This window comes from Rousettus aegyptiacus, unplaced genomic scaffold (genome assembly GCF_014176215.1).
Source record: "Rousettus aegyptiacus isolate mRouAeg1 unplaced genomic scaffold, mRouAeg1.p scaffold_m13_p_17, whole genome shotgun sequence".
In the NCBI taxonomy this organism is placed as follows: domain Eukaryota; kingdom Metazoa; phylum Chordata; class Mammalia; order Chiroptera; family Pteropodidae; genus Rousettus; species Rousettus aegyptiacus.
Genome location: NW_023416292.1, coordinates 3,549,595 through 3,573,709, shown reverse-complemented (window position 1 = coordinate 3,573,709; position 24,115 = coordinate 3,549,595). Strand labels below are relative to the sequence as shown.

Here is a 24,115-nt window from a genome sequence, read left to right as displayed (position 1 = left end):
CTTTGAGGAATGTGTAGTTTAGTTGACCAAACGATCATAGACGGTAGCAGCATCAGACTCAACACTGGACACAAGGAAGAAGTTGTTGACAGTGAAGATTATTAAACAAAGGAACAGGCCACAAAGGAGGAAAAATCCCGTCTCAAAAGGAATGGGGGCGGAGGGGTGCATCGAATATATTACAAGTCCTCAGGGGATCCCTTGGAATCTGGTGACTCGCTTAATTTGGACACGTCTAAACTCATTTTATTTCCCTTTTATCTGAAGATCAGAGTGAAGAAGCAAAATGGAATCACTGCCATCACGCTGCTAAATTACTAAAATCAAAGAGGCTGAAGACTGAGGAAATTATTCTGGTTTCGTTTTAACTAGTTTGGGAATCTAACTTGAAATTTTCAGTTCTGCATCAAGGCCTGGATGCACATCACACTTCCAGATAACCGTCTGACTGCCCCTGACACCCGCCACAGTGGACTAAGAAAACAGTGATCAAGTATCCAGACCACCTGACATCCAGTAGCCAGACAACCAGATTCTAGAGGATGACCATCTTGGACCAATCCAGAGGCTAAGGGTGTGGGGCTGATTCTTCTCAAGAATATGCTTTTTACTATAAGAGCTCTTAGCTTCCCTTTCTCCTTCGGAACACTTAAAGACCCTTGAATAAATCTTTATCATTTATTTCTAGCCAAAGCCACCAGACGCTTTTTGAGTTCCTTTGACATGTCTACCAATCATAGTTACCCAGAGCATGGTTTCAGACAGTTCAAAGAGATACCAAAATTAGTCTCATACTAACAGCATTTTAAATTGCTGTAGTCTCCTAAATACTCCAGGTTGGGTCACGTATCCTCATCTGAGAGGCCCGGGAAGATGTCGGGGCTTGCCTCCCATCTCACGAGTCTGGTGTGTGTGGTGGTGGTGGCAGTGGTAGTTGTAGTGACGTGGTGTGTACAGTATTAGGGTAAAGGCAAAGCATAAGGACCAGAACCTCTCCTGACCAGTCTGGTAGTGGGACCAAATCTACTACACATATGAGTCCAATATTTCAACAAACAAAAGGGCCCCTTTGCTAGGTGGCTTCTAGCAGCAGTAACAGAAGTTCCTAAAATCAGCCAGAAGCTTTGTATGGTGTCGACAAAGGCATGCTACCTTGCAGGTCCTCTGACTACCAGCTCCTACTCTGAAGTCTTCCATCCCTCATCGACCCCTGGGCCGGAGTCCCTGTAAAATAAATTCTCACAAGGCCCGGAATCCAGTCAGCTCTGAAGCCTAGCTATTCCATTCCACCCCACCCACTCCACCCACACAGCTGAGGTCACCGTGGCCCAGCCTCTTTTGCAACTTTCCCAAGTCTGTGCATGAGAGGGAGAGAAGGAAAACCCCGAAGGAAGTGACTTGGCCTCAACAGACTCTTTTTGCTCCCAAAGCCTTTTCCCTCTGACTCGGCTGAGACTGTTCCTCTAAAAGGAGACCTCCAGACGCAGAGAAAACTCCCACCTGCCCTCGGAGGCCGAATGCCAAGCAGGCACACCTGTAAGTGTGTATGTGTGCGTGTGTGTACGTGTGGTGGTGTTTTTCTTGGTTCTTGGTTCTTCCGTCTGTCCCAGCAGCTCCCAGAGGTATTTGTGTTTTGGCGGGAGGAGTAGAGTCAGGTGATGCAAGGATAAGGCTTAGAATCTGGCAGCTGAGGGCTTACACCAAGCTCCAAGACCCCTACTAGGGAGAAGCTCCCGCGGCCTGGGGCCTGGCCACCAGCCAAGCGGAGAAGACTCCCCGCCCAGCCCAGGGAGCTGGGGCCCAGCTCGGGTCTCTGCACAGGCCAACGGTCTCCAGCAGGAAGATGCAGCTGCCGGGACAGTCAGAGGAAGGGCAGCCAGAAACTGGAGCCCTTCAGGAGAGCTGTCCTGCTGGAACCAGGAGTCCCCTTGACACATCGACAGGATGCCTTCTGGGATGGAAGCATCTCATCCAAAGGGTCTCATCAGGGAAGGGGAACCCCTAGAGAAGGAAGTGTCCCTCTTCTAAATCATAAGTATGTCTCTTGCTCTGCAATGCTAGGTGAGCCAATGAGTGGAGTCAGACAGACCTGGGTTCTAGTCTCTACTTGCCTCAGAAATCCACTGGGCTGCAAAAGTGTTTCGTAAATTGCGAAGTGCCCTATAATTGCCAGGAACTGTGTATTAATAAAAGTAATTTATTTGGGCTTACTGATCAATCCCCCATATACAAGTCCCTTAGAGATAGCAATTGGTCTATATCCTCAGACCTTCATAGTACTAATATCTAAGTATATAGTACATGTGCTGGATGGATGAACAGATGGATGGATGGATGGATGGATGGATGGATGGATGGATGGATGGATGGATGGAGGGGATGGGTAGATGACTATTTATTGAAGACGCAACATTCCAGCATGGGTCAGGCTTTTTGAAGGGATACTGAAAGGTGTGAGCCACGGTCCTGCCCTCTGGAACTGCCAGTCTACTTCGGGAGAACGTAAAGAACAGGAATGCTAAGCTTTCTGAAACCAGGGCTGTGGGTGCTCTTCCCAGAGGGAGCATGTCTAGACCTGCTAAGGCAGCCTTTAGATAGGTAAGGCAGAGCTGTGAGCCTTCCGAGGAGGCAATAAAGGTTTGTGCTCCCTAGATAGCCTCTTTTCAAAGACAAACTTTACTCCCAAGGTTGTAAATCCCATTACTTTCAGGGTGGATAGATTTGTCATTTTCCAAGGTGCAGGAGCAGGGAAGGGAGGCACTGAAAGTGGAGCAACAGGAGGGGAGTGGGGAGACTCTGCCTGCTGCAGAGTTCTCCTCTGCCCCCGCTCGCTGGTCTCCCTTACCCCTTCTCCTGTCGCCCCACACAATCGAGGCAGAAGGTTGTGCCTGGGTCCTGGTTGAGGCGCGTAGGGTAGGGAGAGAAGGAAAGTGGGAATGTGAGAACAGAGCAGGGCCAAAGTGTTCTTGTAAGACTGGCCCCAAACCGTAGGGCTTTTTAATTTTAATTTTTTTTAATTTTTGTGAGGAGGTGTCAAACCAGTCTTTCTTACTCCTCAGGGCCTGAGCTACACTGTAGTTTTGGTAGATAGGCAGGACCAGGGCTCCGAGCTTAAAAGTGCTGCCAGGCAAGAGGGGGAGAAGAGTTAGTCACAAGCAACGCAGACCAGTGGCCTGTAAAGTCTCCTGCATGGACCTGAGCTGGCTGGAGGCAGAGCCCTGCAATCTAAGCCTGCTTTTCACTGTTATTAACAATAGAGGGTGATGACTCAGACTGGCCTCTAGGAGGATGCCCTGGTTTGAAGCATCTGAGTCATCTGAGTGGGCAGGAAGAGGCTTAAAAGGACAGGCTTTGCCCAAGCTCAGCCAAGTGAGAACAGAGAGGACATGGGAAGGGACTTCGGCCACCATCTGAAATCTGCACATGCCTCCTTGGTGAGCCCAGCCGGTGTCTACTCTCAAGCCATCCTCCCTTGTCACTGACGCAGTCCCGGTCACCCTATTGTGGCTGCCAGTTATCCTGGGCCCACGGGCCTGGCTATTTTAAATAACAGCCTTTGCAAAGACCTGCCCTTCTGGGAATCGGCAGTGGCAGCACACATCCAGGGGAAGAGTCAAGGCTGAGGTGAGTTACAAGGATCTGGAAAAGAAAAGACTCAAGTAAAATTCAAAGAGAAGATTTTCAACCTCAGAAGGGCTGGCATGTGGCAGAGGAACTGAGCATTTCTTGTGAGCCTCCACCCTGCCCCGGAGAAATCCACCCCTAGGGGTGAGGAAGCAGCTCTGTGGAGGCAGGTCTGGCTCCATCTTTCCATGAGTGTAGTGAAGACAACTCAAGCACTGGGTAGGAGGCTGCACTATATGACCTTTGAGGTCCTACCTGCCGCGTGTTAACGTCAGCTCCACTAGGAGCTTGAAATCAGCCATGGTGAGAATATTTACACCACAGAGTGGAGGAGGCTCTGCAAATCTCTCTCCTCCTGGCCCCCTAGCTGTTAACCATTTTCCTGGGTCTTCCTCAATTTGGGGAGCCAGTCGTGCTATGAGAACATGACACATGCCGTCCTGCGTAATATGCCACAGCCATAAGTGACATCTATTTTACCAATGAGGAAACAGACTCACCAAGGTTAAGTAACTCACAAGGTCACAAATGCATGGAGGTGGGATGAGAACTGACTTCAGAACTCACGATCGCTTCATGGGACCAGATGGCCTTCCTCTCCTGCTGCAGACACAAAATGATTCGTCCTGTCGAGGAGTCACACTCAGATGACAGAGCTGCCATCCATCCACATGCTCTTTTAAAAGAAATGTTTTTATTTGATACTTATTAATTACAACAACTTAGGCTTGTGTAACAAATTTTAACGTAACATGTAGAAAATAAGACAGTAACTCCTAGCCTCTAATCTGCCTTTCTCTACCTCCTAGTATTCAGTGTATTTACAAGACACACATAAATATAACGTTAAACACATAGTCACACACATAGAATCGATGCTTGTTTTTATACGATTGGGATCATACCATACAAAATATTCTTTGTTACTTAAATTATCATTATATCTTTCTACTTCATTACTTCGCTCTCACTCAAATTACAAATGAATATAATTTATGTAGAAAAGTGTCTTATTGATGGACATTTAGGTCACAACAATTCAGCAATCACTTTTGTACAAATGTGTGTTTGAGTATATGTGTATTTCTATGGGACGGATTCCTAGAATTAAAGCCTAGGGTAGGACAAGCATATTAAGTTTTGATATTGTCAAATTGCTCTCCAAGAAAGACGGTGCCGATTTATAGTCCCTCGACAATATACAAGAGTGTTACCCCTACACACTTGCCAGTACTAAATATTATCATCAATCTTTTTAACTGTTGCCATTCTAGTGGGTTAAAAAAGTGGCATTTTAAATTTACATGTCTTTAAAACTTAGTAAGGTTATCTTTTCAAAGCTGACTACTAATCATGTAAAAGACTTCTGCTGGTTACTCACTCATATTCTTTGTCCACTTTTATGTTGTATGTTGTCTGCAGGCTGCTTTACACATAGTGGGCACCGATCCTCTGTCGTACATGACGCATAGACTTTCTAGCTACACCGCACACGCAGTCTTCCCTTCATCTGCTCACCAGCTCTGCTGCACCATGCCAAACGCACACCACCCAGCCCCTGAGCTTCTCCGACAGAGTCCCCAGGGGCAGGGTGTGTGACCCTCGCTCTAGGTTTGCAGTAGGCACTAGGACCTAACAGGTAAGGGTGGAGGCTCTGGTGTTAGGCCTGAATTCAAATTAAAGTTCCAATTCCAGGGTCTACCACTTACGAGCTGTATCTCTAGAGATGAGCTACTTCACTTCTCAAACCATCTGTTTTTCAGTAGTAAAATAGAGATAATAGTGTCAATCCCACAGGCTATTTTTTCATGTGCTAATAATAGCCACAAAATAGCTAACATTTCTTGAGCCCTTCATTTGTACCAGTAAATGTATTAATAACATGTGATATCGTTTAAATGTATTATAATAATGTATTCATTCATTTACCCTCACAACGACATGCATACTATTTATTTACATACTCACGACACCCTCTCTAGGTGCCAGGAAATAAACGTTATCTTATAGGATGAGCCACGTGGCCACATCGCAGCGTGAGCTCCGCCTCACTGCAGCGCCAGGCCCACCGTCCCTTTTGTCACTTTGGTCGCCTTTCTCTGTGTCTCCGCCCACTCTACTAGGGCTCTCCAGACCTGAGCACAGTGCCCTGGGCCCTGGGCACACACATTCTATGCACTGGAACTCAGGAGGTCGGGAGGCAACGTGGCACAGAGGAGCCCCCTCTGGCCTCCAGTTCGAACACCAGCTTGCCCATGTGCTGCCTGTGTGGCCCTGGTGGATTTGTTTCTCTGAGCCCCAGTTGTAAGCATCTCATAGGGCTATGGGGAGGATTCCCTAAGCTCTACAGATGCCTCATCAGCCGCCTGCGAGTTCTTTCTCCGCTTGTCCCCCTCCCCCTCTCCCCACCCCACCGCCTCCCTTTTGTTCTGACTCCCTTCCCAAGGCACTACGTTGGCTTTTGGGGCTAAGTTAGCATGCTGGTACCAAAGCCTTTAGGAAAGAGCTCACCGCTGCTCCCACTCCCTTTCTGGAGTGGCGGCTGATGCTCAGAGGCCTGTGGCCTTCAGGACTTTCTGAACCGCTCTCCCTTGGCTGGTTTCCTGTGGGCAGCCACAGCCATTACAAAATGCCAGCCCCGGTTAATACCTTGAATCCTCTTCCTCACATGTCTGGAGCGTAGGACATGTTTCATGAATGAATGAATGAATGAATGGATGGATGGATGAGTGAATGATAGGATCCTTGGTCTGATATTCATGATCCCTCTTAATCTTGCTCCCTCTCCAGACTTTCCTCTCTCCACATTCTTCGCCTTGCCCTTCCCCGAAGCAAAACATCCACCTTCTCCACTCACCTGTTCCCAGGCCATTGCCTTACAGGGGGTCGTTACCTCCTTCTGAAACACCAGCCCCCAACCACAGCTCTCCGCTCTCGCTCCGCGCTCTCTCGTTTCGTCCGGGCCCAGTTCAGTTGCCGGCTTCCCTCCCCCACTTTCTCTGGGTCACCTGACACTTGCTCTCTGGTGTGATTGCCCAGCCCTGTCCTTTCTCCCCTGATGACCCCTTGGGAGTTGGTGGGGGAGAAATGTCCCATTTGCTTCATCTTTGTGCTCTTCTAGCGTCTAGTGCCGGGCTTTGCATGCAGCAGACAGAAAATAAAATGAATATATATAAATGTATATACGGATTTATAAAATACATGCAAACACATGTATTTTTCTCTTCTAGAAATAGTATATGTTTGACTTGTTTATTGTAAAAAAAAAAAATGGAACAAACTAAAAGGCATAGAGAACAAAATTAAAATCATATTATGTCCTACTACTCAAAATTAACCACTTGAATTTTTTATATATTTCTTTCCAGAACTTTTTCTATGCAAGCAGGACTTCGTTTTAGTACTTGGGGTGGTATCGCATACACGGTTGAGTGTCTTCTGTTTTCCATTTAGATCCTCTGGCAGCACGAACCCACATTATTACAATACGCTCGAAATCTCCATTTTGATGACTGCTTCCTAGTCCATTGTGTGCCATGATTTATTTAACCACTTCTTTATTGTTAGATGTTCATAAATAATACTGTGAAGAACATTCTTGAACAAGAGTCTGCCCGCATTTCGGATTATTTCCTTAGGACAAATTCCTAGAAATGGAGGGCAGGAACATGTTTAAGTCTCTCACCACTTGCTGCCAAGTAGCTTTCCAGAAACATGTACCAATTACAACCCCTCCAGGTGCCTTAGAGAAGAGCTTTTGTTTCTGCAATTGCAGCAGCACCTTGGCCTGGGGGAGGGGCTCTCTTCCATCCGTGGCCTCGCAGGCAGTCCTGACAATGAACCCCTTGTCCTGCCCCCAGCTCCTCTTCCTGCACTGCCCTCCATCCTGGCTCCAGGCGTGACTGTTGGCAAGGCTTTTGTTCAATCTTCTCTGGCCTTCCTGGCACTCCAGGCTGCAGGGTTTGTAGATCTGAAGACTGACAGATGCACCTGTCTTGTGGGGTCACCACCCTTCCAATCTTAGGGAAGCTCCCAGGATAAGGCAAAGGGAGGGTATGTAAGTGTGGCTGAGGTACCCTCCTGTTTTGGGGAACAACCTTGGCCCCTGGCAGTGATCTACGCATCTAGGAGGGGAAAGCAGAGGCAGCCTCAGCCACAGAGGACTTTCTGGCCGGCATGTAGACTACTTCTGTTTCCTTAAAGGCTCTGAAGCCCTTCCATGAATCCCCGGAAGAAGGTGGACCTGAAGCTCATCATCATCGGAGCCCTGGGGTATGCCAAGCTCAGTTTGGGGTCTGGGGGTTGAGAAGCAGCCCCTAGCCAAGGGCAGTGAGACCTCCTGGATGTGTTTCCACCACTCACGGGTCACCTTGTAATTCAGGGTGGTGCCGGGGGGTGGGGGCGTGGATCCCGCCCCAAGGAAGAGAGCTCTGGTGGGAGAAAGAGGCTGGGGGCAGACTACCCGGTTTCTGGTCCAAGCCCTGCAGTCACAAGTCACTTAGCATCTATCTGCCTTCCCATCTCCTGCCACATACAGGAAAGACCTGACCCTTGCTTTGCTTTGGGGACTCGGGTCTCTCCAAACCAGTTCACTCACTGGTCCCTACTTCTAGAAACCATTCCCTACATCTTTGCTACTCAAAGTGTCAAACATTCTGAATGTTTGACATTCAGAATCTCAGGGAGAAACAGTGGTGAGAGGGGCATGGTAAGATCTTAAGAGTGGTATGAATGCGTGCGTGCATGTGTGTGTGTGTGTGTGTGTGTGTGTGTGTGTGTGTGTACATACATGTTCACGTGTGCCTGGGTTTGTCTCTCAGTGTAGGAAAGACCTCCCTCCTCCACCAGTATGTGCACAAGACATTTTATGAGGACTACCAGACCACACTGGGGGCCAGCATCCTCTCCAAGATTATCATACTGGATGATACAACTTTGAAGCTGCAGGTGAGCAGCCCTCCCTTTTCCTCTTTGACATGCATGCCTGAGAGTCACCTGACATCCTCTGGACAGCCACTCGCACAGTGGTGTGTACCATGAGCTAGAATGGTCTAGAGCAGACATCAGCAAACTTCGGTTTATGGGTTAAATTTGGTCCACCACCTGTTTTTGTCAATAAAATTTTATTGGTACACAGTAATGCCCATTTGAGAGCATGGTCTATGCAAAGTGCTTTCAAACTACAACAGTGTAGTTGAATAGTGGTAACAGACATTTTGATCTACAAAGCCTACAATATTTATTACATGGCCCTTTATAGAAGAAAATTTGCTGATCCTTGATCTAGAAGGAAGGGCTCTAATCTAGGAGTTGTGAGGCCCCACTCCTCTCAGATTCCCTGGAAATTTGGCAAGTGGCCTGGGGCAAGTCACTCCCAAGGTCCAAATCTGCCATATAGGAATAATAATGCCTGTCCTGATGACCTAAGGGAAAAACAAAAGCTCAAATGTAAAAGTTCTCTTGGGTGCTAAATGTTGGTGCCAAGATACTGTAGTGTACATGAGTGACAGGGTCAAGATGCCTGTGTGTGAAAGGACCACATGCATCTGTGCCAGAGCTGTCTGCTCCCTACTCAGAAAAGCAAACTTTGACACAATGTGACCCCATCGGGCCTATCTCCAGCCACTCACCACAGACCCACAGTGCATCTGCTCTTCCCCTCAGATCTGGGACACAGGAGGACAAGAGCGATTCCGCTCCATGGTGTCCACATTCTACAAAGGCTCCGATGGCTGCATCCTGGCTTTCGATGTCACTGACCTGGAGTCCTTCGAAGCCCTGAATACCTGGCAGGGTGATGTTCTTGCCAAAATCATTCCAGTGGAGCAGTCCTACCCCATGGTGGTGCTGGGGAACAAGATTGATCTGGCGGACCGGCAGGTACCATTCATTCATTTATTCATTCATTCACCAAATATATGCAAGCACTAACTATATACCAGGCACTGTGCTAGGCCCCAGATGACCTTAAGTAGTGGATATAGACACTTTAAAAGACAATTGTGATATAATATGGTAAATGCAATGATAGAGAAACACCCTGGATATTTGGAGATCACGGTAAAAGTACATCTGATTGTGACCGGAATCTAGAAAGGGCTTCGTAGAGGACGTGGCTTCAAAGCTGATGAAACAGCATGAGCAAAGGCCAGAAATAGCATGATGTGAGCCAAGAACTGAGGCCATTTTGTCTAGAGACAGGGAGTAGAAAAATTAAGGCATCAGAGGTAGACAGGTGGCGTTTATTAACCTATAGAACAACATTTCTACCCAGGGTCAGGTAGGGGGTCTGCAGTTATAAATACCTGAATCTACAAACCTTCTGAGAAAGTAGCATATAGTTTTATTAGCATAAGCATATTCTCCTCATCTGCCTAACCACTTGACGGCTCTTCTGCTCCATGGCTGCAGCGACCCAACTTGTGCAGGCGTTTACTGCACGGCGCTGAGCAGAGCTCTTTTCATCAGTGCCTACTAATGAGAAAGGACTAGAGATAGACTTAATTTGTAAAAGATGCTCTGCCTGTTGCCTTTGGCCTTGGATCCCTCAGCTGCATGTCAGACATAAATCCACTGCAGCCACCAAACTCCAGGGGTCAGTTGTTAAGTTTCCCAAGTTGCCTCCTAAAGCCCTTTTTTGGCTGGAGGTGAGGCCTTACCTGTTCTCCCTCTTGTGTGTGTGTGGTGGGGGGACTGGGAGGTGTACCCACAACACGACTCTCTCCAATGAAGTCCTTTCTAATCCTCCTTTATATCTATGCTGTGGGTTTTAGAGTCATCTAACAGATTCTTGCTCATGAACTTTTGGAAATGTACGAGGCTTGAGGCGGGGGCGGGGGAGGGGAGTCTGTCTCCCAACACATCTGTCAAATTGTAGTGCCTCCACTAAAACTTCCACTTTAACATCCTGCTTCATACACCTATAATTCATAGGATGAGAACTTGAGGGAGTTCAAGACCGAAAGTCTGACTTTTTCTAAGTAAAACAAGAGGCACCATCTTCTGTTGAGAGGGAACCAAGTGGAAGTCTTAAAAACAACGGTGAAGCTTTGCCGGTTACTCTGAGAGAAACAGATAAAGGAGCTAATCAAGGACAAAGACAAAAACTGATAGGTGACACTCAGGGCTCAGCCGAAGGGAGACACCAGGAGTCTGAGGTGGAGACTGTGTTGTGTTGTTCTGTGCTGGGTAAGAGCCAGGAGCAAGGCACCTGGGACTAAGGGTTTTCCAGAGAAGAGTAGCTGAGGAATAGAGGTGTGAGGGCACCGAGAGCCGTGAAGGAAAGAAGAGAGACAAGGAGAGGGTTGAAGGGCTGGGGCTGGGCACCAGCGGTTGAGGAGTGGGTGGAATAAATGAGGACATGAGGGAGGAAGGGGAAGGAGGTTGTGGTCACAGAGTGGGGGAGTGCTCAGTATTGTACAGAGATCCTAGATCTGGCTCTGGGAAGAAGAGACTGAAGCAGAGAGAAGGCGAAGACTGTTGGAGGCGAAGGAATTGTGAGGTGATCCTGAGCGGCAGAGGCTACAGGGTGAGATGCGAGAGGGGGTGCTGGCAAGATGAGAAGTAGAGGTGATGTCTTGAAGGTATGGAAGGGTCTGATCCCAGCTTCAGGGGAACGAGCTTTGTTCTACAGACGGAGGAAGATGAAAGCAGTAGCTGCCCAGGCAAGCCCAGCCCCGTCTCCGCCATCTGCAACGAGCTGGGTGGAAATAGCCCCCACTGGAGAGAGCGATAGGGGGAGGCGACTCCAGGGAAAGCCAGGATTCAGTCAATGCCGGGAGGTGAGAGAGGATCCTGGAGAAGGGAGGACGAGGGAAGTTTGTCTTCTCACAAGGGAGGCCCAGGAAGAGGGTTTGCAGGAAGCTGGAGTAGGAGGACTCAGAGGTGACATGGAGGACAGGGAAGTGGAGAAGAGAAACTGGGTGTGGGAAGAGCAGAGGGACTTCAGTTCAGAGACCCAGGATCATAAAGCCAAGAGATGAGGCAGGGAAGCAACCGCCCTCACATGTCCTGAGTTTGGCATAGACTGAGCAGACGGTGTTGCCAGTCGCTGGTTGGGTGTGGAGAAATGGATGAGGCGAGCTGAGAGGCATATTCTGGGCTTGGAGAGGGTAGCCCAGGAAACCTGTTGTCGCTTACACAGGGTTAAGTGGATAAGAGCCAAAGGCTAGCCAGGAAGCACCTTCTCTGGACTCAAATTCACCCTCCTGCGTGTGCTTGGCCAGTTCCAGCTTCTTTATCTGTGAAATAGAGGCTAGACACTGATTTTATGAGGATTAAAGGAAAAGATGTTTATAAAGTGCCTGGCAAGCTTAATAAATGAGAGTGATTATAATCCTCCTTCTTATTATCTCCAAGGCACAGGCTAGGAAAATAACAGGAGATTTTCCTGCTGAATAAAAAGAAAATGAATATTTAAAACTCTAATGCTAAGATTTGGAGTGACGAAAAAATTTTGAAGATGGATGAGGGTGATGATTGAACAACAATGTAAATGAACTTACTGTCCCTGCATAAAAATATATATATAGTCAGATTGATTTTGAAAAAAATCACTGACCTAGATTTTTTAAATCTCTCCTTTTTCTACAGAAAGTTATACTAATGGGAGGTAGGGAAACAAGGAAAAAAACTGCAAGGAATTTATTCACTAGCATGTGAATTCTTTGCTATATGCTCAAGTAGGCAATTTTTGACTTATCACTGATTTATAATGTTGGGATTGTGTTTTCTGAAAATGTTCTTTATTTTTGGTAGTGAGTAAAGATATATTTGACTTGCTCTTTTTAACCCATATAATTCATCATTTAAATGTACATGAGATAGAAAGAATCATAAATAAAGTTATATAAACTGGACTAATTTTGTCAAACATTTGGCCTCTGATGAACTAGAAAAATTGTAACAGGAAAAATAAAATGTTTATAGTATATTGTTGGCCAAAAGCAAAATTAATGAAAATAACTCTTCCAAAATTTTCATACTTCTCATGCCCCCCAAATCACACCCTGAGTTCATTTCCACCGTCAGAGCCTAACTTACAAATAACTGTTGTTTTATAAATAAAAGACAAGATGATTTTTAAAATCATGAAACTGTAACTGGAATTAGAGGAGAAAAGTGGAAAGTGCCATCTGGGTAGTTTTCTTCACAGGCCAGCTTTCTGAGGTTGAGGGACAGAGGTGGTAGGGGTAGAAAAAGAATGTCAATTTCCAACAATCTCCACTGATATTTTGGAGTTAGGTATTTAATCGCTGCATGTAAACGGAACAGAGAAAGAGAGAAGGAAATGGGACAAAATGTCTGTCATAACCTGCCTACTGATCAGGGGGCTGTAGTCGCAGGCTTGTCTTCCTAGCTCTGTCGCTGGGTGAGTTTGGGCATCAATCCTGGCTTCTGCTTCTCATGCCATTAAAGATAAAGAATCTCCCTGCCTTCTGGAGAAGAGGAGGCACTTGACTCCATTGTGCTTCACTTCAATTTTTACTGCGACTCCTGAGCACCAAGGATGTGCCCAGTAAAATACTCATTGTGTGATGGGAGTGGGGGTTGGGTAACTGGGGTGGGATACAAAGAAGGGAGGAGCCATCAGGAGAGTAAGTCCAGTCCTCGCCCTCAAGGACTTTAAAAGATACAAAGCCCTTTGCTTCCTAAGATGCCATTTAAGTATAAGATGTTAATTTCCAATGAATATTTATTTGCACGTTAACTAATGAGAATCATAGTAATCGGCAGCCCCGCCATCCTTGATTCTTCCTCTAAACCATTCAGGATTGATTTTCTCTCAGCCGAGGCTTCTTGGTGACTCAGCACATCTTGGGCATCTGTGCCCACAGAAGGGAGTAGTTGTGGCCCTCTCTCCAAACGCAGGAGGATCTTAGAGGTCAGAGGCCAAGACCAGGGCCTGGGATTTCTCCTCGCTCTGCACAGTTTCAGCAGCTCCTCGTAGACTGACCAAGCAGAGGCGGAGCTGTCATCTGGGCTCCCCAAAGGGCAGGCTGCTTGGCGACCCCAGTCTCTACCCTCTTAGGTAGCAAGGCTCACAATGTCAGAACAATACTGGGGGACAGTAGAGGCATGTGAGAGAGAGCCATGAGCCCTGGGCCCAGCTCCCACTCCTGAGACCGGGAAGCCAGGACCAGAGGCAGGACACAGCAGTGGTACCTTTCATCTCAATGTGATAAATTCCCGGATCCTGCAGGAGCAAGGGAGATGATTTGACAAGTGGCAGCCTCTGAGCTACCCAGGTGGTACGATGTCCTGAGGGAGGGGCAGAATGGTCCTTTCTCCATGAGAAAAACCTTGGCTCCCTTAAATAAAATGAAATAATGGTTATGAAGTCTCAGGCACAGCAAATGGTCAGTATATGTCATTTCCTCCTCCCTGAAACGATTAGACCTTAAACTCAGTGGGATCAATCATCTTCAGTAGTAACCCGAAGGGCTACCAGAGTATTTTCCAATCCAGCATCCTCTGACTGTGATCGGCCATTTACATATGGTAAAAGGATATTCATTCATCCTGCACTGAATGGCTCATGGCACCAGGACGAGTGCTAAAAAGGCCGGGACCTTGAGCTCAAGGAACCGACAGTCCAGTGGGAGAGACGGAAAGCAGCGCAGTTCTTACGCAGTGTCCCGCGGAGGGCGACTCAGATGTAAGGGGAGCACTGAGCTGGGGCTTCGTCCAAACTCTGCCTTTCTCAGATGTGTGATCCGAGGCAAGTTGCTAAACCTCTCTGAGACTCAGTGTTCTTATCTATAAAGTGAAACTAATAAGACTCATTTCATGGAGTTATTGAGAAAATTAAATGACAAGGAAGCTAACACAGAATGTGGCCCACTGTAGGAGCTTACCAATGCTCCTAAGACTGTTCCCGGAGTCTCTGCGCAGCAGCAGGCCACCTAGGTGAGGGCCTGGTCGGCCAGCCGGCGGGAGGAAGTCCTCATTCCTGCCTCGCGTCTGTCCTGTCCATCTCCTTTTCATGGGACTGAGGAAGGAGCCAATGGCAGGAAGAAGCTCCCGGTATAGGCCTTCAGAAGGGGGCGCAGTGCAGTGGAATCTAATTCTGCTAAGCTCGTGTTCAAATCCTGCTCAGCCCCACACTTTGAGCAAATTCTTTTACTCCCTAGTCCTCAGTTTCCTCATCTGGAAAGTGGAGCTAACAATGACCGCATCATAGGTTTTTGTTAAAGAACAACATGTGTAGAGTTATGGATACAAGGAACGTTCCCAATAAATGGGGTGGGGGTGGGGCAGGATAGGGGGGACGTGATGGCGGTGGAAACGGGGGAAATGTGGGGGTGGTGGGGATGATGGGGATGTGGAGGCGGTGAGGGGGGATGGCGGGGGGATGGTGGGGGATGGTGGGGGATGGTGGGGGATGGTCGAGGGGGATGGTGGGGGGATGGTCGGGGGATGGCGGGGGATGGTGGCGGGGGATGGCGGGGGATGGTGGCGGGGGATGGCGAGGGGATGGTGGCGGGGGGTGGCGGGGGGTGGCGGGGGGTGGGCGGGGGATGGTGGGGGGGATGGTCGAGGGGATGGCGGGGGATGGGCGGGGGATGCGGGGGATGGCGGGGGATGGCGGGGGGATGGTGGCGGGGGATGGTGGGGGATGGTCGAGGGGGGGTGGTGGGGGATGGCGGGGGATGGTGAGGGATGGTTGGGGGGATGGTCGAGGGGGGTGGTGCGGATGCGATGGCGGTATAATCGTAGGGATGATGATGCAGGAACCATGAGCATTTCTCCCCATCATTCAGGTGCCACAGGAGGTAGCCCAAGGCTGGTGCAAAGAAAAGGATATTCCCTACTTTGAAGTCAGTGCCAAGAATGACATCAATGTGGTACAAGCCTTCGAGACGCTGGCGGGTCAAGCTCTGTCAAGGGTGAGTGGCTGTGGTAGCAATACCTGCCTGGGCTGCCCCCTAGGACGGGAGAACTAAGGAGCTTCCAGAAAAGAACACATTGGGCACAGGTAGGGACGTGGGTGGGACAGGATTGCTCATCGTCTTAATTAACGAGTTTCTGAATGGGCTCAACTGGACTCCACCTCTGGAACCAGATCTCAGAGGCATAAAGCTACTTCAGCGTATGCAAATGGTGATCCCTCTACATACTGATTATCAAAATCATTTGTAGAGTTTCTAAAAAATACCATTCTGTATCTCACCCCTGGAGATTTTAATTAGTAAGGGTTTGAGAAATGATGATCATGTTCAATTCTCAATGAAGAGAATTCCCATGGTGCCGAGTATTTGTCCAAGTGGAGTATCAAGCCTGCAGGAGATGCTGACATCCTCCAATCAAAAACATGGATAGATGTAGACTCCTGGGTGCACTTGTTCAGCTGGATGTGTTGAGTGTGTCACGTGTGCCAGGAACTGCACAGAGCTCAGGGCCCCCTCTCTCATGGGGAGACCTGAGTGGTTGCGGTATAGGTATTGTATGACGAGGAAGGACTTGGTGTTGGGGCCCCAGAGGCGGGGCACGCAGCTCACACTGTGGAGAAAGGGAAGGAGGAGAGAGGAGAAGAAGAACAGGGAAGGCTGCCTTGAAGCAGTAGCGGGGTTTTAATGCCATTCTGGTGCGGAGCCTGGAAACTCAGAAGCAGGCCCATGAGAGATTTGCACAGGGAGGAGCTCAGCTTGTTTTATTATTCTGCCCCATTTAATCAAGGTGGGCTTCTTGGCAGAGGGGAGATCATCATGACAATGATTTTGAATTGAGGAAATGAGCAAATGAGGATGGGAAATTGGAGGCCTCGCATAAGTGGAAGTGCTCGCCATCATCACAGGTGATCGGCCTGCCTGGCCTTGCTCTGCCAGCATTCCTGGAGAGATGCATGCCCAGGCTCATAGTCTGACGGGTCCTCGATGGAGAGAGGCAGCAGTCACCTTCAGCGGCTGCCTGGGCAGGAGGCTCAAGCTTGCCATCCTTGTACCTGGTGCCTTAATCGCAGAGTTTGGCCCCTTGAGCTATTCTTACACTTCCCTCCTATTCTCCAGCCCTCACTGTCTCATGATAAAGAGAAGCAGGGGGGTGTCCATCTCTAGTGGGCGGTGAAGAAGTGTGGCTTTATTATATCGTGTGTTGGCTCCTAAGATACAGATGTGCCTGCTCATGTCATTCCCTTGGAAGGCTGAGTCTTGTTTGACCTTATAGAGTGATATGTGATAAATGGCCTTCGGTGCAATGATTGACAACTGCTCAGTCACGGGGAAGCCATATCAGCCCACAGCCAGTGTCTGTGTGTGGTTAGCTTCTGTCCTTTCTAGGAAAGGATTGTGCTTTATTCTTGAAGTTATGTCTCTCCTGCTGTGTTACTTTTATAATGTGTGGTCTGTGCAGATGGCATTTGTCTGTTTGGTGTTTTTTTTTAACCTCCTACTTGGCAAAAGAATGGCTCGGTGACCCCATGTTTTTTCTCATCTTGATGGGGGAAATTTACTGATGAGAAGTCTAGAAGTCACAGGGGTGGTATCTGCAGTCAGACTGACCCAGATTTGAATCCTGCTCTGGTGCTTTCGAGCGGACCCCTGGGCAAGACACATGACTTCTCTGAGCCTTAGTTCCCCCATCTCTAAAATGGAAATAACTCGATCCTATGAACATTTCTTGAGTTGTCAGGCTGAACTGGAGGTATAGTCCTCAGTGGCTCCAAGGACAGGTAGAGGAGCATAGTCACTAACAGACTGTCATGGAGTGAGTAGGTGCCACAGGGCGAGTGAGGTGGAGGCGCCAAGGGGACTCAGAGCTAGCTGGTGGCAAGAGTAGGCGAGGATGCCTCCCCAGAGAAGTGGCATGCGAGTCGGGTTTTGAGAGACGACTCTTAGTTTGCAGGTGGACGTGGTAGGCCCCTGGGGGTGTGAGCAGAAGGACCGGCAGAGGCCCAGACAGGAATCCACAGGGCTCGTGTGAGGAGCCAGCTGTGGGTTCTGTCAATAAGAGGAAGAAGCATGGCATGGGGGAAAGCAGTGGCGTGGGACCACGGCGGGTAATGGAGCCCACAAGGTCAGCAGCACCAGAGCACAAAGGCCTAATGACCCCGGACTTCAGACTTCCATGCTCTTACAAAGCCACATGCCTTCCAGACCGCGCTGCGGGGCCCCGCAGGGCACGCAGGGGCTCACCCAACCGTGAAGCTCAATAGGGCACGCTGTTCCACAATGTCTGTATTATGCAGAGATTTGGAGAAACATTTCACATTAAAACAAACACACTTACTAGGGCACAGAATGGAAAACTCATGCAGATCTGGATGTTTAAGGTGAAACCGCAGTTTGCAAACCTATATTTTAAAGTCAAACTAAAGTTTTCAAAGACATTTCCTACAAGGCCCTCCTTCCCAGAGAGGCCCCGTGCTCATTCACACCAGGCTCGAATGTTTTGAGAAGAAGGTGTTAGAGGTGCTGCTGGAAGAAGGAAAGAAGCTCCAGACTTGGAGGAGGGTGGGGGATGGGTGGGCAGGGAGGGGAGGAACTGGGGCTCTGAAGCTTAATAGACCTGGGTTTAAGTCTTGGCCCTCCCTCCCTCACTGTGTCCTTGACAAGTCACACATCTTCCTTAAGCTACCACTTCCCTCCCTTTAAAGTACAAATAACGATGTCTTCCTCCTGGGGTTGTTGTAAGAGATAAATAAAATAGTATCATAGCACAGAGAAGGCATTGAATAAAAGGTAGCTGTTTAAAAGCCGGAACGATGTACAAGGGTTTTCATCAGGGGCGTGTCAAGGGGTGGTCGCGAAGGTACTGCAATAGACCAGGCATGAGAGGATGGAGCCTGGGGTGGATGAAAGAGACTTTGGAGAGAGGACAATCAGGGGTTGATGATGGGCAAATGCTGGAGAGAAGGACTCGGGAAGTGTTTAGGCTGACGACCAAGTTCTGCCTTGGCAAACAGAGGGACTGTTGGTTAGGAATGCTGTGGACCACGACAGAGAAGAGGAGGGAAGCGGAGCATCGCGGGCAGGCCAACGTGGTCCATGGGAGCACGTGGCATTCGAGGGGCCTCGAGGGGCCTCGACATGTCTGCGCTCCGCAGTGAGCTCTGGATGGAAAGAAAGATTTGAGAGTAGAGCACCGAATAGGTACACAGGTAGCATTTTAAAGGAAAGAAGGTAGTTACTTCAGTGTCCCGATCTGGATTTCAAGGATTAAGGTATTTAGTTGTGCCAAGCTATGATAAGAATGCCCTCAGAATCAAAGAAGGGATGCCTGCCTGCATCATGGGATTTAGGATGGCAGATTTTGCTCTCACCAAGTCGGCGGTACCATCTCTCCTGGGGCTGGTCGGGCCCGGCTCCAGTGGCGTGGGCTGCCGCGAGGTCCCAGTCCCTTTAGGGCGAATTGGAGAAAGACAAAATCACTGTATCCAGGAGGGAAGCAGGTAAGCTCAGTGGAATTATAGGACCTTAATGAGGTCCTTAGGATGCAGGATCTAAGGGCAGGGCTGTGGAGGCGACCAGACTCGGAGAGACAGACGCCCACAATCACACCCCACTGAAAAGATGTGTGCATTTGGGTACCACATGTGACTTCACAGTGAGATGTACGTGTTTGCCAAGGGGACCAGGGCTTGGAGAGCAGAATGACACAGGAATCCTCATGATGGCCGGCTGGCTACTTGGAAGTTTTAAAGGAAATCTGATGATGACATTATCAGGGGAAATGATGTCATTGACGGGAAGCGCTCAGGGCTGCCTTGGACCTAGGAGGCCGTGAATGTTACTGGGTGAACAGAGGTGGCGTGAGGACCTCAGCTTTGCCAAGGCGGTGAATGAGGGAGCTTCTCACACCTCGCCGAGGGAGCTTCTCACACCTCGCCGAGGCAGCACCCTCTTTGTTCCTCGAATAAAGCGCAGAGGAGCTCAGAAAGCGCCCGGCCCCCCAACCCCCACCCTGCTGCTCTGCACTCTCGGAATCTCCCCCGCCAAGGCCGGCGGGGTGAACAATGGCATGGGTTCTGTTCATGGGGCCTTCGGGGTCCCAGCCGGGCCCTGTGTGGACGTGAAGGTGGAGCGCGCTCAGGGGTGATGAACCACAGAGACGCTGGCTTTCGTGGTGAGAGAGAGACCAAAAAAAGGGAATCTTTTCAAAAACCTGTCTCACTGGGAGAAATGGATCTGTTGGCATAAAGAGGAACTTAAATAGTGACACTCTGCTCTTCCCTATTCCGTACTGCGAGGTTTAGAAAAGTCAGGATTTCTAACTACGAGTAGCTGGGTGGAGTAAGGGGGCCCTGCACACAGCAGAGGGGGCCAGGTGACAAACCGGACCATGCTCTGAGCTGTGTAGGCCAGAGCCCGCACTGCAGGCTCGGGCGGAGTTAGTGGTAAGGAGATACTCGGGCCATTTTCCTTCCTTAGGCACCTCAAGGTGGGACTCCGCTCTGAGGATGAGAGCTGGGGGACCATGGGGCACCCAGGCCAGGTCTATAGGCAGTGGGCTAGGATCCTCCCCAGGAGAGGGGGAGATTGATCTGGGGTATGGAGACGTCCCTGAGGGACAGGCTTTCATTTGGAGACACAGAAAGACCTCTCACCCCAAAACTAATCCTGCCTGTTAAAAAAATAAGGGTGGCTGGTGCTCTGTTGGCCCCGAGACCCTATCGAGGAAGGAGTGAGGAATGGGGGCTCCCTAAGAAATGAAATACGTAAAGAAGGGCTGGATCCCAGACTAAGTTACTGCTCAGTCTGGGGGTGGCAGTGAGCGACAAGGCATCAGGGTACTTCCCACGTGTCTTGGGGGTCACCATCATGACGGTGCAGCAGGCAGGCCTGACACAACTTCCTGAAGTCCAAGGTCATGGGCATTAAGGGTTTAGTTGGCATTTGTCAGCTGGGGACCCAGCCAGAGCCCAGGAGCTGCGGAGGAGAAAAAAATCAGACCAAAAGCACAATCACTGTCCCCTCAGAGGGGCACTGGAGGAAAACCATCAGGCGCAGATTTGTCCGCCACACGGGAGGTTCTGCTCAGGGCCACACCGATATGTCCCGAGCCATTTACACAGAGTCGGCTTGCTCACTCCCTCTCTCTCTCACACAACGCCGGCTGTGAGAGGAGCATAAACGCTGTGAGCTTGGTGACGGGCGAGAGCAGTGGCAGAGCACAGAGATGGGATCGCTTTTAGAAGAGACCCTTCGGCACGTGGAACCCGTCTCCTGGAGGAAGGACCCTCTCTCCCCGCCCCGCCATCACCCCTCCCCCCACCCCACCATCACCCCTGAACCAGTCAGGGCGGGTCCTAGGTGAGAGGTGACCAGCTGGGTGAGGAGAGGCTTGTCAGACTGAGGAGGGGGTTTCTCTGGACCTAGTTGGGACAGGAGAGTTTTTAGGGGTGGGGGGACAGAAAGGCACAAAGGCCAGTAGAAATATTTGGGGAGGACAGAGGATTGGCGGGGCTTCTCCAGGGGCCCGGTAAGGGTTGGGAGATTAGGAGGTGGTCATGTAAGAGAAGGTTGGGGTGTGCAGATGTTTCCGGAGAGAGATCTCCAGCAGAAATGAGGAGCAGGCCGTCATCATCTCTGCTGAGGTCAAACGTCACCTCAGTTGCACCCTAAAGAATGAAAAGGTGTGGGACCTGGTTGGAGGTCAGGAGACCTGGGACCCTGACCCAGCCTCCAAACAGCTCTGGGCTCCTGGAAGATGCCGGAGGAGGAGGTGAGGAAGGAAGAGGATGGGGAGGACCAGCGGCTTCCCCCTCTGGGCCTCAGGTTCCCAAAAGCACAGTGGGAAGAGAACAGAAAGCCCAAGCACCATCAGCCTGAGAGTCACACGGCAGGCTGTGCCTTCTCCCTCCCAGATGTGAACGCTGACTTCTCTTTTCTTTCCCCAGTATCGAAGCATCTTAGAGAATTACCTCACAGACTCCATCAAGCTCTCATCGGAAGACCAACCCAGGAGTAGATGCTGCTGATCTTCCAGACTCCCACTCTGGACATAGTCGTCCTAGGCCCCGCCAGCCCCGGTGCTGGCCCAGGCCCAGCCCAGGCAGCTGGGCTCTGTGGCAGAGCCCTTGATCCCCTCACGTCTGTGCTAGGCGCAGAATTAGAGGGTAGCCCCCGCCTCAGGCTGAGTATAATAAGGACAGGGCTGAATCCTCAGGGGTCCAGATGAAACTCAGAACGTCACAGTTCGATCCAGGCCTGGAGTAGGCATCGTTCCCTCTCTGGCTCCAGCTTTCCCACCGCCCGCCCTCCCCGAGCCCACTCCTACTTCAGAAAGCTCGTCTCAGCAGAGAGACGGACCACTATCTCGAGTCCTGTGGACCTGGCTTCCTGGCCCATGCCACCATGCACCCACAAAGTCACAGCACACCTCTGGACAAGGGTGCTGCTCAACCTCCCTGAGTAACCAGGACCCAGGAGTGAGGGCCTGGACCTCACGTGAGGGACTGCCTCACCCCGTGGCACAGCTGTCCAGTCCTGCCCCCTCCAGAGTATAAGACTGAGCAGGTCCAGGAAAAGCCATCAGGGACTGGCTCATTCCTCCTTGCTGCATGTTCAGGCATCTCCCATAAACCTCTCTGAGCCTCAGGTGTTTATCTGTCAAATGAGGGTGGTGCGTGCCCTGCCCACATCAGAGTGTGGTTTTTGAGGACCAGAAGCTCTGCTGAAACCTCAGTTGCTCTTGCTGATATGCATTGATTTATGCCTTCAACAAGTATTTTTGAGTATCTATTACATATGATGCACTGAGGTCCAGTAGCAAACAAAACAAAGACTCTACTCTCCTGGACCCTACATTCTGGTGAGGGAGAGTCAAGAGACAAAATTTACAGATATTTTCAAATAGCAAGTAAGCGATTGAACGAAATGGAACAAGGTGATGGGATAGAGAGGGATAGGGGCTGGGGCTGGGTACTGTTTCAGACAAAGTGGTCCAGGAGGGCTTCCCTGAGGAGGTAACATTTGGTCCAAGGGCTAGAGAAGGAGAAAGGGGCTGCCACCTGAAATCTGGAAGAAGAGCATTCCAGAGAAAGACGGCAGCAAGGGCCAAGGCCCCAAGGGAAGGACAAGGTTGCTGTGTTCTAGGAACAGTGAACAGACATTCATTTACTTGAGGACTCAAAGCAGCCGTCCCAGAGACCGCAAAGGGGACCCCGCCCCTGCATGGCCCCTTGAGCCTCTGCCAACTGGCCACCAGAGGGCAGCAGTTCTCTTCCCTTTCTGGCTGAGCGGAGTGTTCGCTCCAAGGACACTTGAAGAGCGGCTGATGCTCTAAGCTTGTTCACGGCCTCTGGGCACGGTCAGTGCTTCAAGATTTGTGAGGCAGGAGAATCCCAATTTCTTAAGCTTAGTAAGAAATGGGCAAAAATTGCAACATCAGTGATTCAGACAAGAAACATACATCGATGACGAATACCAGAATGAGGGGCCTGGAGAGCCCATGGATTCTCTGTCCCTGCAGGCCGTAATCTTTTTCTTCTGACTTCAGACAGCCTAGATAGTGCACAGCCTGAAGGGGGCGCACAAGATGACTTCTCGGGGCCTCCATAGCCACAGAAGTCTCCTGTCTACATAGAAGTACCTTCCTGAGCTCACAGCTGGGGGTGTTAGTCCAAGACTTCTGAGTATCGGCTGACTCTGACATAGGCCCAGAGTGGGGGAGTGGGGGAAGCGGGTCAAGGAGGGAGTTTGGGGGGCTGCTTCCCCCTACCTGTGGACTAAGAAATGGCTTGTCCTGGGCAGTAACATGGACCTGGCACGGGAGCCGGTGGCCCGGAGCGCGGCTCTGAGCGTCATTGTGCGCATCGCCCCAGCTCTCCGGGGAGTCAGTTGCATTGTGGGTTGGACATTTGGGGTGTGGGTTTGTATGCAGCAGCTCATGCACCGCAATGGACATGTGGACCATTTCTAAATGTGAGCAACAAATAATAAATGTGTCTTTTGTTTTTATCCCTTGCAGAATTTTAGTTATCAATTTTTTTTAAGTCTGCAGAGTTCGAAATTTAAAAGAAACCGAAAGGGAGACAACAAAAACTAAATTGGGACCAGTTATATAGCAGGTAGGCCCCAATGTAAAATAAAAATGCCCAGCCTCTTATTCAAAAATTATTAAGAATTTCAAGACAGCAATGATGGATCATCACACAAGTCCAAGGGCATTCTGAGTGTAGGCTACACACTGCAAAGCTATCCCTGAGTGAGCAACTATGTTTTCGGTGCCTCCAGAATGATAGAGCCCCTGGCCAGGCCCACCTGGGCTGCAGGTGCATGCAGTTTGGAGATCAAAAAAATTCTGCCTTTGCAAGAATCACGTGAGATTTGACCCCCACCCCAAAGCACAGACAGAATGTTCCACATGCACGTGAGAGTAGGAGGCTAAGGGCCCACGGCACCCCTCCTCTCGTGACCAGGGGACACACTAAACAATCCCCAGGGCAAAGGGAGCTGAGCAGACTGCAGACTGCCCCCACTCCCCATACCCACCCTTAGTCTGTGACTGGCCCTCGGGACCCACCCAGTTGGGACAGGTATTGGCAGAGGGG

The 24,115-nt window shown here is 49.9% G+C and overlaps 1 protein-coding gene across 3 annotated transcripts; it reads left to right on the top strand.

The window, feature by feature from the left end:
* The first annotated feature begins 1,349 nt into the window (after positions 1 to 1,349).
* On the top strand, positions 1,350 to 23,531 carry RAB7B (RAB7B, member RAS oncogene family). 3 transcript variants are annotated; one of them, XM_036234429.1, is made up of 7 exons: positions 1,350 to 1,536; positions 5,047 to 5,263; positions 7,828 to 7,896; positions 8,445 to 8,571; positions 9,268 to 9,504; positions 15,387 to 15,512; positions 21,461 to 23,531. In XM_036234429.1, exons 3-7 carry the CDS (start codon positions 7,844 to 7,846, stop codon positions 21,539 to 21,541), a joined length of 624 nt encoding a protein of 207 aa, XP_036090322.1. In that variant the 5' UTR covers positions 1,350 to 1,536; positions 5,047 to 5,263; positions 7,828 to 7,843; the 3' UTR covers positions 21,542 to 23,531. The 3 variants fall into 3 exon arrangements, with proteins under 3 accessions (XP_036090322.1, XP_036090321.1, XP_015996362.2); XM_036234428.1 differs by lacking the exon at positions 5,047 to 5,263 and having other exon boundaries at positions 1,351 to 1,536; XM_016140876.2 differs by lacking the exon at positions 5,047 to 5,263 and having other exon boundaries at positions 1,353 to 1,536; positions 9,289 to 9,504.
* The last annotated feature ends 584 nt before the right edge of the window (positions 23,532 to 24,115 follow it).